Source organism: Blennius ocellaris (assembly GCF_963422515.1).
Source record: "Blennius ocellaris genome assembly, chromosome: 6".
NCBI classification, from domain to species: domain Eukaryota; kingdom Metazoa; phylum Chordata; class Actinopteri; order Blenniiformes; family Blenniidae; genus Blennius; species Blennius ocellaris.
The window spans coordinates 2,633,314-2,647,358 of NC_137655.1; the positions used below are offsets into that span (position 1 = coordinate 2,633,314).

The 14,045-nt window shown below is 45.6% G+C and overlaps 1 protein-coding gene across 2 annotated transcripts; it reads right to left on the reverse strand.

Annotated features, from left to right (window-relative positions):
* Positions 1-610: 610 nt before the first annotated feature.
* On the reverse strand, positions 611-6,874 carry insig2 (insulin induced gene 2). 2 transcript variants are annotated; one of them, XM_080498502.1, is made up of 7 exons: positions 6,734-6,874; positions 4,792-4,999; positions 4,168-4,340; positions 3,548-3,672; positions 3,002-3,168; positions 2,337-2,436; positions 611-1,828 (listed from the first exon to the last, which is right to left on the reverse strand). In XM_080498502.1, the coding sequence occupies exons 2-7, from the start codon at positions 4,896-4,898 to the stop codon at positions 1,787-1,789; spliced, it is 714 nt and encodes a 237-aa protein (XP_080354628.1). In that variant the 5' UTR covers positions 4,899-4,999; positions 6,734-6,874; the 3' UTR covers positions 611-1,786. The 2 variants fall into 2 exon arrangements, with proteins under 2 accessions (XP_080354628.1, XP_080354629.1); XM_080498503.1 differs by having other exon boundaries at positions 4,792-5,002; positions 6,734-6,870.
* Positions 6,875-14,045: the final 7,171 nt, after the last annotated feature.

The following is a 14,045-nucleotide window of genomic DNA, read 5'->3' on the forward strand; positions in this document are numbered from 1 at the left end:
ACCAGAGGGTCCGAAACACTGGTACAACGCGCTAACGTATACGGTGGATTGATCGCTATGACTTGTATAAACGCCGTCACTTCAATCAGTTTGAAGCAGAATCCGACTCAGGAGAGGCTCAGCTAAAAATATTGTGTCTCTTAATGTTACTCAGTTTGGTCGCTATGCGTTGCTAGTCACTCGCAGGTAGCTAACGCTAGCTCCTCCGGCTATGGTTTTTTTCCCATATCAAACTGAATGTATTCAGTATAGCAGCAATATCTGTAAGTTTCTCTCTCCCTGTGTGACGGTCAACGCGAGTATCCACTACATCCATACCCTTTATGACATCACCTATGTGATGTCATAAAGGGGAAATCTATGATTGGCCTGTATGAGAACACGTTCACTAAAAAGTGAAGAAAGTGAGGAAGACGACACTTTCTTCTCTTCCGTGGCCTCATACCGTCTGCTAGAGTTTCAACTTGAAACAAAACAGGTTTTATTTTGAAAGACCCTTTCAGTTCCACCGTCCAACACTATTCAACTTTTATGTATGTTTTTTCTCTTCATGTTTTACTATAACAATAAAGAAAGTGCACATTCTGCATTCAGTTATTTTAATCCTCCTTTAACCACCAGACGAAAAAAAAAAAAAAAAGGTTAGTCAGATTTTCAAAAAACATCCGTTACTACAGAGCCGATATAAAACGTTTCACTCTCAAAAATGCAATAAAGCGGTTGTTTACCCCCCCCCCCCCCACATCCTCTAAACTACAGAATAAAGTCTAAACTTTAAGCTCATTACACTCAGATCATTGGGTCACGGTTTCTCATCCGCGTCAAAAAAAAAAAGGTGAAATACAGAAACCAGCCTCCACGTCGTCCTCCACATTCTACACTTTTAAAAAAATCTCAAAATGCACGAGAACCGTGGAGCTGCTGTCACGTTTTGGTTTTTCCTGAGACTTTTTAAACACTTGAAATCTTCAAAACAAAAGAAAAGTCTCATAACTTCATTCCGTCTTCAAACTAATAATCAGTAATCTCACACTTCTTTCCAGCAGAGACTCAACTCGGAGAAAAGTTTTATTTGAAAAGACTTTTCTCCACGTTTTTTCCAAGTTAAAATCCTGACTTCTCCCAGAATTAAGACTTTTTTTTTTCCGAAACCCGGGCTTATAAAGATAAACGTATTCCAGTACTAATCCTAGTGTGTAAATACTGAGGTCCTCCTTGTTCCTCTCCCGTGATGAAGAGCTGATGAAGACGAACCCCGGTCGGCCTCCGCCGTCGTCAAGAAAAAAACAAAAAAACAAAAACCCTCCAAACTGGGGTTAAAGTAACACCTTTGAAAACAACGACGACTCAGTTTGTTCCCTTGTTTCGGTCCTGGAGGAGAACAAGAACAAGGACATTCTCAAAATGTTCACAAAATCCCGTCGCTCCTCAGGCTCCGCCCCCTCCGAGGCGAATCGGCGGATTATACTGGAACGTTTTTTTTTTTTTTTTTTATCCCCTTCGTGTTTTTTTCCCACTGTTTCCAAACAGGAGAAGCTGGTGTGTGAGTGTGTGTGTGTGTGTGTGTGTGTGTGTGTGTGTGTGTGTGTGTGTGTGTGTGTGTGTGTGTGTGTGTGTGTGTGTGTGTGTGTGTGTGTGTGTGTGTGTAACTGATCCAGGAGGCAGTCAAGGAGAAGACGATTGGCACATGGAGGTGGATGAGGAAGGAGGCCGCCCCTCCACCCTCGGCGTTCCTTCAGCCACGTGGCTGCAATACTGTCAGGTGTCCACCGGGGGCATCGGGTCCTCAGTCCTGGTGGCTCTTCTCCTGCAGGAACTTGTATTCGTACTGGAGATGAAAGAGAGAAAACCGTCAATCTGAGGCTGACGGTCGACGGTTCTACGGCGTAAAACACGACAACGTGACCAGAAAACACTGCAAAATCCAGAAAACGTGATAAAATGCTGATTGGACAGGAAGTCAATCCCACTTAAACACAAGCCACGACTCAGCTATCGAGTTTATCCGTCGTCACGTTATATATTGAATATTGAATGGCCACAATATTATAAATTCATATGCGTTTTAATTTTTTTTTAAATTCAGACGACAGCCTGTGATTCTGTCTAATCAGCAGCAGTGAATTTTGTCGAATTTTCTAGATTTTTGTCTAAATTTCCTGTTTTTTCCCCCCCAAATTTTTTTGTAGCATTTTCTGGGTTCCGTTGTGTTTTCTGGATTTCAAACGTCGCAGTGCTCTGCTCATCCATTTCCCCCTCCGACTGCCGTGATAAAAGCTGGATCCCAGTGTAAATCACACGATTTGGACGTCACTTCGCCGTGCGGTCCCCCTCACCATGGCGAGCTGCCGCCCGATGTTCCCCATGGTGATGACTCCGGCGAAGAAGATGCAGGGCAGCCAGGAGCGAATGTACAGGAAGTCGGGAGACGTGTACCTGAGCGGAGGGGGAGAAGCACAAGCTGCATTTCCATGGCGTCCGATAGCCCTTCGCACCGTCTTGCAGGCGCTCCTGCTGCTTTTTTATTTATTTATTCTTTTGCTTTTTTTCTTTCTTTCCCAAATATTTTCCAACTGCCATGAGATTAAACCAGCCTGAGCAACAACAGAGCCAAAAATCTAAATAATCACAACAATGATAAAAAAATTTTTTTTAAAAGCAAAAACAAAAGGACACAAAACAAAGAACAAAAAAAAAAAAAAAGAAAAGAAGAAAAAAAAACAACAGAACAAATAGCAGCAAATCTCATCAATGAGGAGTGGAAGCGTGTGTGTGTGTGTGTGTGTGTGTGTGTGTGTTCAAGGTTCAAGGTGTTTTATTTGTCATTTCAACAGTAAAAGCCAGGTTTCACAGTATAATGAAATTCTTACTTTGCCGTCTACCCTGGTGCCGACATACGCAAATAAATAAGTATATACACAAGAAAATAGAATAAAAACAAAAATGAAATATAAAATCAAATCAAATAACAGAGCCGTGCAAAATATTGGGCTTGACTCACTGGAAGACGCCGTTGTAGACGAGCAGCTGCGTGGCCAGGGTGGCCAGCAGGGCGATGCTCACTCCCAGGGCGAAGCCGTTGCGGGAGCGGTCGAAGGTCCACCACAGGCCGATGGAGAGCGCCGCCAGCGTCAGGGACAGCTGGATGTTGTTGGCAAAGTCCACTTTCTGACGGGAGAGGAGTCAAGGACCGGGCAGGCGGCAGATTACGGCTCCCTACCGTCTCCATACCGTCATACCGCCATGTTGCACCTTCATGCTGGAGCGGCGCCGTTACGTAACACAGTATTAACGCAGCTTTCTTTCGTGGCTTATAGGCAGGTAGTTTGCCAACTTTTAGCCAAAAACTACTCAACGGAATTTCTTGACAAACCGATCGATTACATTTTGAGAAGTTAAACTCATTTATCTCGTCACACCGAACCCCCTTTGAAATGTTCTAGTTGGAACAGTATGTATTAACATCTCCCCAGAAAGCCTTGCGGCCCCTCCGTGACCCACTCGCCGGGCCGTTTCCATGGTGACGAGTCCCGTCCTGAAAGGATACAGCACTGGCGTGGTTGATGCCCACGAACACGGCCACGCAGCGCATCACGCTGGACCACTCCCGCTTGAACTTGTGCGGCTCGCCCAGCCGGCTGTCGACGCAGGGGTACAGCAGGCCGATCACGGCTGCGGGAGGAAGGGGGAGGGGGGGGGAGGGAAACCAGACATTTCTGATGTGAGGTTCAGAACATTCCACATGGAGTTACAGCGGCTCGGCGTGGAGGCGGCGTTCAGGGGCCAGAGAGTTCTGGGGCGTTTGTGTGTCTTAAAAAAAAAAAGGTTCTTTTGAGTCTGGAAATATTTTGGATTTCATTTGGAAAAAAACAGCGTCAAAAGTGGCTAATTAGCTAGTGATTTGTGACCGCAGCGCCCCCATTAGACCACCTACCAAATTTCAGCTCAATCGGGCAATGTTTGCTAGCATGCTAACAGGCATGCTAGGCCGCAAGCGAGCCGATCCACCTGAAAATCTCAGATGGTACTCGGCAAGTGCCCCCGAGCAAATTCTGGTGTGAATGACACAGCGCTGATGGAACATGAAAGGTTTTTCGAAAACTGCCACCGACATGAATTTGAGGGCCGTTAGACCAGGCCTGGCTTTTTTCGTAAAGTGTTACGCACCTGAGGCGGTGCCGCAGCAGGGCGGCACCCACCAGGCCGAGGAGAAGATGCTGCTCAGCACGTCGGGGGGAAACAGGGTGACGTTCCTCTGCACCTGCAGGAGGTTGAGCACCAGGGCCAGGAAGACCCCCACGGAGAACAGCATGGCCCCCCGGATCAACAGGTTGGTGGTCCTACGGCGCAAAAATAAATAAATAAATAAATAAATCAAGACCAGGAGCTTTAAAGATCAAGAGATTTGCAGCCTGGAACAAAAAGTGCCGGGAGTTGCGTGATGCACTTGAACGCATCGCCCATGTTAGCCCATAAAAATCCACAACTGAGCCACGTTGTCGTTTCAAAGCGACTCGTAGTACAGAAAATACGGTAATTCCAGAGAAAGTCATGTTTCCACAGGAACATCAGGAAAATAATCCAAACTAACCGTTTGTATTCGACGTGGAAAAACTACAAACTGCCCCAACAGCTAAAAACGTCACAAGAAAATTCCCCTTTGTAAGGAAAACGAAAAAGTAAATATGACAGATCTTGTGGTTAAACAAGTTTTGTGGCTCCAGGAGAGAGACAAAGTGGCTCGAGGGCCTCGAAAAGCTGCAGATGGGGGGGGGGGGGGTTTGTCCTGACCTGTTGGTGATGACGGAGACGTAGGGCCCCTGAGGGTGACCCCGGGCCCCCCTGGACCCCGCGCTGGTCACCGCGCTGTCGCTCATGGCCGTCAGCGTCAAGGACATGAGAGGGAAGAGCTGGCGGAGACAACAGGAAACGGGGGGGTGGGGGCGATGACGATGTCTTTATCCGGCTTGTTCAGTTTGTCCCGGCGGACGTCCCAGACCTGCTGGACAACAGCGGCTCTGTCAGAGGCAAGGCGTGTCACACTAGTTCCACCACAAACACTAAAAAGCTCTTTAAATACTCTGTGTGGAAACACAAGAGGTGTCAGACTCACTTAATCCCATTTAATAATAACTTAGATAAAGCAGATTGACCCCTGGAATGTCGGCACAACAAAGTGAACAACTTCAAAACAAAAAGATCAAAGGGTCCACAGAACATCTTTATGGGGGGAAATCTAGGAATAAAAGTTTATGCTTTCAAGATCAGTTTTTTTAACTCGCCGTCCGGTCGGCACTGATTTATATTTTCGACACGGACAGTCTCTCTCCTGCAAAATACACAATGATTTGGCACAAACTCGTTTTCATTCGGGGTGTGTAGCCGCCGCATTATGCAATACATTTTCAACTCATTATGAGTGAATTCTTGAACGCATTTTCTAATAAACCTTTCCGCATTTTGTAATAACGTGTAACATATTGCAACAGTTATTACAAAATGTGGGCGTTCCACTGTTTTTTTTAAGAAAGGATAATAATTTAATACATGGTTCAATGTTCAATAATAAGAAAATATTAAGATTCAGTTGAACTACAATGAAAAGTCTATCAATGCAGTATCAATTATTACAATATAATGAGTTGAAAGTGTACTGCGTTGTTACACAGTGCACATTTATCACACAACGCGGTATTTAAAGGTGCAATTACATCCAGAGAGCAGCCTGGGCCTCGAAGTTAACAGTTATTTCTTTTCAATAACGGAGCGGTTTTGTCTTCTTTGCCATTCTTATCAAGCTGTTGTCCACACATGGCCTTGGTACTGTGACGTCTACAAAATGCAAGTTTAGTACTAATTTCAAACAAATAACCTCCCAGTTTTAAATCTGCTTCAGCTTCGTAATTTTATCGGAGCTCATTGTCGATATTTGGTATGAAATCCACATTTTGTCTTGCTTAAAGCTGTCATATCATTTTTTTCAAATCACTTTCTAATGGTTTTCCAATAGTGACATGTGTCCCCACATCTGGGAATGATTCCCCCGGGGGGAAGATCGAAATCTGTCGAATCAAAAATCAAACCCTATAAAGTGTCATGGGGGCTTCAGCCAATCCCAGTCTAAGTAGGCCCTCCCCACAATCAGGCAGCTCTGCTCTGGCACGTGGCACCACGAGAGGAAGTACCTCCTCCTTTTCCCATAGATGGGCGGAGCCAGTCCAGCTCACACAGACACAGCAGATTCTGAATGTAGCTCCTATGATCCAATATGGAGGAGAATCAAAGAAAAGCTTGTTTTGGGGGTGATACACTTTGATCACAATGTTTTTGGACCAACAACAACAACAACAAAGTCAACATGACTCCTTCCAGCTCAATCTGCTGACGTGTGTTTACATTAGAAACAGTAAAGTCCCATCGTGAGTCTGATGCTATTTGTTGGTTAGCCGCGGCTAATTAGCCTCGAGGCTAATTGTCCAGCGTTAATTCGCCTCGGTGCCTCAACTTGGCCGAGGAGCGACTCACAAACCAACAAGTGTCGCCCGGTTGGAGGAGCGGTGGATGTGGAGGAGCAGTGGTGGAGGTGGAGGAGCGGCGGTGGAGGTGGAGGTGGATCTCCAGCCTCCACAGTCACTCCTGACTCCAGTGATTATGTGGCGGCGCTCTACGGCGAGCCGCGCTTTATAACGTCTCTCCGTCGACGGGCGGAGTCGAGCCGAGGCGAGGCGCTCACCTGCCCGCTGACGGAGTCCGTCCACCGCCTCTACATGTCGGCCTCCACCCGCACGCACCATGCGAGGAATACTTCGCCGCTTCGCCCAGGAAAAACTTAGGAAAATTAGCCTTCTCGCTCTCTCTCCCTCTCTTTCCTCACAATACTTCCGGCTGAACGTCCGTGACGTCACCGCGTTACACAAAACACCACGTCATCGCGTATACGTAAGTCTGGGCGGGGATAACGGCACGGGGGGCGGGCATGAGCGGCGCGAAATGTGAACACGTGACCTGAGTCTAAGGTTTATAAAATCTAATAATAAAATACAAAAAAACACACAATATAAATAGATGCACACATTGTCATTAGTTTTTTACCTAAACAGCAATAATAACGATAATAATAATAATAATAATAATAATAATAATAATAATGTTTTAAAAAATAGTATTGTTATATTATTATTATTATTATTATTATTATTATTATTATTATTATTATTATTATTATTATTATTATTATTATTATCAATAATAATAAAAACTCATTTATGTCACAATATACTGAGTTTAAGAATGTTTTATTTATTAAAATGCAATATTTCGTAATAAATGCTTTTTTAAAAGTTTTTAGATGAAAGGACATGAGTGCGTTCATTGTGAGCATCCTGTCTGCAGTGTCACACACAAAGGGAAGGTTGCATAAAAATAAATGGAGTCAGTTTTGAATGCAGCAGCAGGTTTAAAATATTCTTTCATAGCCGATTAAGTCCATTATGTTATTATCAATAATAATAATAGTAGTTATTATTATTTTATTATTATTATTATTATTATTATTATTATTATTGTTGTTGTTGTTGTTGTTGTTATTATTATTATTACTATTATTATTAATTATTATTATTATTATTATTATTATTATTATTATTATATGAATAAAAAACACAAATAGGATAATAATAACTAAATAGGTCAATTGTTGAAATTAATTTCTGTCATCAAATGCCATCATAATGGGGAGCGATGGTCAATATGTGTTGCAGAGATCTATTCCCTCAATCCTCAATCCCTTATTTATTTATTTTTTACATGAAATGGAATATAAAAAGCCCAGAAGGAGGAAGTGAGGTTCACCTGGATATGAGAGCAGTGGATCACACGAGAAACTTGTGTCTGCACAGGGAGAACATGCAGACATGAATAATAATAATAATAATAATAACCTCCCCTGACACCTCCGGGCTCTCGGCGGCGGTGGGAATCACCCCGACGCTCGCAGGTAAACACTCCTCACACGTCGCGTTCGATTTGCTCTCGTGGTTTAATAAGCTTACGGGGAAACGCAGAGAAAGTGGCGGCGAATCCGCTCGTAATCCTCAAACCCATTTTACACTCTGTTTTGTGCTCCGCATATTGAGGCCTCTTGCGGGCGACGGGGTGTCAGGGATTATACGCGGCTCCTCCGACGGTGTGAACACGAGCAGACGATCCGCGCTCTGTCATTCCACAGTCGAAACTTAACTTTGCCATTGTTAACTTGATCACAGCGTCGTTAAGATTCCTCACGGAGGGCTTAGCGCAAGCTGCTGCCGGAGATACTGCCGGCGATGAGCGACAGACAGAGAAATGTGACTTCCTACAGAGTGAAACAGAGCTGACCTACTTTTAAATCCCCCGTTCGTATCAGATAAAATATAATAAAATAAATAAAAACTGGGCTGTGCGACATCAGGCCTCGTTTAAACACAACACAAAGAGCACGCTGCTTCAACTTTAAAATGCTAATAAAGAACACCGACGCATGTTTTTCTCCGCCCGAAGTGAGATAAGTCACAATTGTTCAAGAAAGATGACACAGAGGTCTGAACCTTGACGACCAAAAGAGCTGATTTTACCGCTTTTCTACCGTCTTTAACCTTGAAAAGAAAGATAACGCAGCGCCTGCAGACACACTCGCCGTGTTTCCCCCACATCTCCAGCTTATCTTGCATTTATGAAGTTTGACAAATTCAATTGAGATCCAAACGATGTTTTCGCTTCTTTTTCAGGCCGTTTCAGGAGTTTCAGCATTTTACTTTACTTTTCTTTTTTTTCAGTTGTAACTGATAGTTCCCAGGAGCTGCAGACTGTGTTGTTAAGTTAATACTGTCTAAATATTTAGAATAGAATAGAATAGAATAGAATAGAATAGAATAGAATAGAATCTGCAATTTATCAAATTCATATTCAAAAATGTTTAAATGTTATATTTTTGCTGGGCTGATGGGTGAGAAACAAACTGTACAACAGTCCCGTCACACTGCAGGGTCATGATTTAATTCAGGTTGAAGGTTTACAATTTAACCTATTTTGACAAGAAATCCCGTTTTACACATGGAGGTTTATTTTATGTGAACGATTCTATGTTCTGATTGTTGGTAAAGCTTGGTGGGAACTAAAGAAATTCTGTACAGAGTCACTATAGAGGAGCTGTAGAGTCACTATAGAGTCACTATAGAGGAGCTGTAGAGTCAATATAGAGTCACTATAGAGTCACTATAGAGGAGCTGTAGAGTCAATGTAGAGTCACTATAGAGTCACTAGTGGGGCTGTAGAGTCAATATAGAGTCACTATAGAGGAGCTGTAGAGTCAATATAGAGTCACTATAGAGTCACTATAGAGGAGCTGTAGAGTCAATGTAGAGTCACTATAGAGTCACTAGTGGGGCTGTAGAGTCAATATAGAGTCACTATAGAGGAGCTGTAGAGTCAATATAGAGTCACTATAGAGTCACTAGTGGAGCTGTAGAGTCAATAGTGGAGCTGTAGAGTCACTATAGAGTCACTATAGAGGAGCTGTAGAGTCACTATAGAGTCACTATAGAGGAGCTGTAGAGTCACTATAGAGTCACTAGAGGAGCTGTAGAGTCACTATAGAGGAGCTGTAGAGTCACTATAGAGTCACTAGAGGAGCTGTAGAGTCACTATAGAGTCACTATAGAGGAGCTGTAGAGTCACTATAGCGGAGCTGTAGAGTCACTATAGAGTCACTAGAGGAGCTGTAGAGTCACTATAGAGTCACTATAGAGGAGCTGTAGAGTCACTATAGAGTCACTATAGAGGAGCTGTAGAGTCACTATAGAGTCACTATAGAGTCACTATAGAGGAGCTGTAGAGTCACTATAGAGCCACTATAGAGGAGTTGTAGAGTCACTAGAGGAGCCGTAGAGCCACTATAGAGGAGCTGTAGAGCCACATGTGGCCACACAGCTGCAGAGCTCTGAGCCATCAGGAAGCAAACCGGCCCCTGGCAGCTTGTTCAGGATCAGAAAAATAAAAGTTCAATTTAAAGATGCTGAGTCAATTTCATCGTGTGTGTGTGTGTGTGTGTGTGTGTGTGTGTGTGTGTGTGTGTGTGTGTGTGTGTGTGCGTGTGTGTGTGTGTGAACCCCCCCTCCTCCCCCCACGGGACTCTCACTTAACCCCAATAATTAGAGTGATAAAGGCAGTCTGCTGGGTGAGGGGAGGACATGGAGGGGCTTTCAATTAGTGGTCCAGGGCTACTTGTCGGCCCCCCGACGCCGCCGGACAACAGCCAGGGAGACGATTCATCATCCTGCCGGTGCCAGGCACTACAGGCCTTTTCATTATCGGGGCCTGTCGGGCCGCCTCGGCATAAATGTGAGTGATGGCGTGCACAAGGTGGGCAGAGGGTGTGGACGGTGACGGAGGGGTGGGGCCGGGCCCCCCCCCTCCCCGTCGTAAATGTCAGCCCCGGTGGAGCGTTGCAGGTCCCGGCTCAAAAATAATAGGCCCCGCGACCTCTCTCTTGTCCATAATTAACCTCTCACCCCCCCTCCCCTCTGCCGGCAGGGCCGGGGAGGATGGTGGTCGATGGGAGAGAGTGGGGGGGGGGGGGGGGGGGGGGGGGGGGCACAAAAGGAACATGGCCGCCGCCGCTCCCTTGTGGCAGAAATCATCGAATGTTCTCGTGTGAACGTCGATAAACGTGTGAGGAAGAACTGATTCAGGATCAGTTTGAATGTAAAACGGACGAAGGTTTGAACAACGGCTGATCATTTATTAGTGTTGGAGGAGGAGGAGGAGGAGGAGGAGGAGGAGAGGAGGGGGAGGAGGAGGAGGCGGAGGAGGAGGATGAGGAGGAGGATGAGAGGATGAGAGGGGGGAGATAGAGGATGAGAGGGAGGAGAAGGAAGAGGAGGAGGAGGAGGAGGAGGAGAGGATGAGAGGGAGGAGAGAGAGGATGAGAGGGGGAGAAGGAAGAGGAGGAGGAGGAGAGGAGGAGGAGGACGAGAGGATGAGAGGGAAGAGGAGGAGGAGGAGGAGGAGGAGGAGAGGATGAGAGGGGGGAGATAGAGGATGAGAGGGAGGAGAAGGAAGAGGAGGAGGAGAGGATGAGAGGGAGGAGAGAGAGGATGAGAGGGGGAGAAGGAAGAGGAGGAGGAGGAGGAGGAGAGGATGAGAGGGAGGAGAGAGAGGATGAGAGGGAGGAGAAGGAAGAGGAGGAGCGGAGGAGATGGAGGAGGAGAAGGAAGAGGAGGAGGAGGAGAGGGAGAAGAGGGAGGAGAGACGCTCTGCAGCAGCAGGGAGAACAGAAAGGTTTCAAACAGAGGAGAACACAGGTACCACAACAAAGACACACACACACACACACACACACACACACACACACACACACACACACACACACACACACGGGCTTGTTTGTGGCTGCAGATGGCCTGTTGTTGGCAGCACCACGGCACCGTGGCAGCGTGTGTGTGTGTGTGTCTGTGTGTGTGTGTGTGTGTGTGTGTGTGTGTGTGTGTGTGTGTGTGTGTGTGTGTGTGTGTGTGTGTGTGTGTGTGTGTGTGTGTGTGTGTGTGTGTGTGTGTGTGTGGGTGTGTGTGTGCGTGTGTGTGTGTGTGTGTGTGTGCCATATTGAATGATAATGCCGGAGCTCCTCCCCGGTGAGCCAGCCTGCGGAACAATGATTACAGAGCGGCCAGTGTGTCCTCAGCATTCGCCAGGGACTCCAATTCTAATGCTAATCACAGCTGCTCGCCTTTGAAATATATCTGTCGCTGCAAGGCAGCGGGAAACAAGATGGAATATCCCAGTTCGGCTCTAATTGTACCGCGGAACCCTGCGTTATTGTCGATACTTCAGCACCGCGCAGGAATTTTATTTATTTTTTTATCGCACCGGCGGCTCTCGGCCACCGCTGACCTCCGGCGCCACCTGCTGGGCGACGCCGGCTTGCTCAAGGGCACTTTGAGGCAATTATCTGCTGCCGAGCAGGAAATGTTGATGTATGAGCTCGATTGTACCGCCTAATTCAATCTGGGTTTGTTTTGTTTTTTTGTTTGTTTGTTTTTTTAGTTTTTTTTTTTTAAAGGAATGTATCGTCTGTGTGAGACGTCTGCTCCGTCTCTGAGGTGACCTTCACGGTGACCCTCCGTCGCCCCGGCAACGGGGCCCCCCGACACCGTCACACCGACCTGGGCTTTCACCTCAGAGCAACACGAGGACAGTCGTCTACGTTTCATACACGAACAATAATACACATTTAAGCTCTTTAAAGTCATTTACATTTAACACATGATAAAGCAGCTCTGTGATTCAATTCAATTCAACTTTATTCGTGTCGCACCGCAAACAACGCAGTCATTTCTATTTGCTTCTAACAGAGAGGAACGCAACAAATACGACAGAACCTGTATAAACACATATGTTTTAATATAAGGATTTTAATATATGGTACATATAGAAAATTGGCCGTTTTCCTAAATTATATGTACGTATATTTGTACACATATACATGCATACAGGTACCTATATAGGTACATATATGCACGTATATATGTGTGCATATATACGTGCATATATGCACCTATATGTGCAGAATTGTTTTTTAGCTAGTTGCCTTGATAATGTATGACAGTTTCCAAAGTGATATATATGTGTGTGTGTGTGTATATTTGTATATATATATATATATATATATGTGTATATATATGTGTGTGTGTGTGTGTGTATATATATATATATATATATATATATATATATATATATATATATATATATATATAAGAAGCGGTACAGGAGACCTATATGGCCTGTATATTTACATATATGCGCCTCAATTTTGCCTATATGTGGCATATGTGTGCATATATCCTCATATAGGTTCTTTTCATGTGTGATTCTGGTCAGAATCACACATTTCTTTCTCCTTTTCTCCATCACGTCGCGTCTAAATCGAACATTTACGTCCACGTCTCTATAAAGACAGGTCACATGTCACTTTTATTGTTTGACGCACATGTGAGACTTTTCTTTCATTCGCTCTCGTAGATTTTTTCGGGGGGGGGGGGGGGTAGAACTCCTCGTTCAGGTGCGCGGAACCCGAGAAAGACGCCGCGCTTCGCCGAACACAAGCGTCTCCACCTCCGTCACGACTCATCCATCATGTTTTTTTCCCAACGACCGTTGTCGTGCATTTATAATTCGAATTAAAAAAAAGAAATGCAGAAGTCACCAAATGTGACACACACACACACACACACACACACACACACACACACACACACACACACACACACACACACACACACACACACACACACACACACACACACACACTGGATGCGCTTTATTTTCATTCTGAGGAGAGGAACAGGAAGGCGCTGCAGCAAGGGGCGATGCTCAGCTGCACACTGGATGTAGGTTAATGGGAGGTGGGGGGGAGTGGTGGGGTGTGGGGGGGGCGGAGCCTGAGCCGAGGGGGGGGGGGGGGGGGGGGGCCTCTGATTGGCTGGCCCCGGGACGCGCAGCTTCTCCGCAGCACAACCTGTCAGTGTTAATCAGCGGCCGTCTCCTAACAGCCAGCAGGGCCGAGCAGAGAGGTGAGCCCATTGCTATTCAGGACGAAACAGATGATAAATCATTTGTACATAATTAGTGCTCAGCAAGGTTACAACTGACACGTATTTTCATCTTAATTAGGGGGGAAATTTGTTCCATTAATTTAATTTGGTGTGCATGAGCGGCCCGGCACCTAACTAAGTTAATCTTACACCTGTCAGGGTGGGAATGGAGCCGGGCCTCGGCGTACGGCGGTAGGGGGGGGGGGGGGGGCTGCTTTCACGCTTCCAGGAGTGTCGGATGAAGAACAAGACGGAAAGACCGGAGCTCCAATTCTGCTGTCGTTCACTTTGTTATGTAACTTTTTTTTTTTAGACGAGAGTTGATGTCGTGGTTTATTGTTCTGTCAACAGAAGCTTCCAGAAACAGCTGCGTATCTTGTCTGTCCATCATCCATCCATCCATCCATCCATCCATCCATC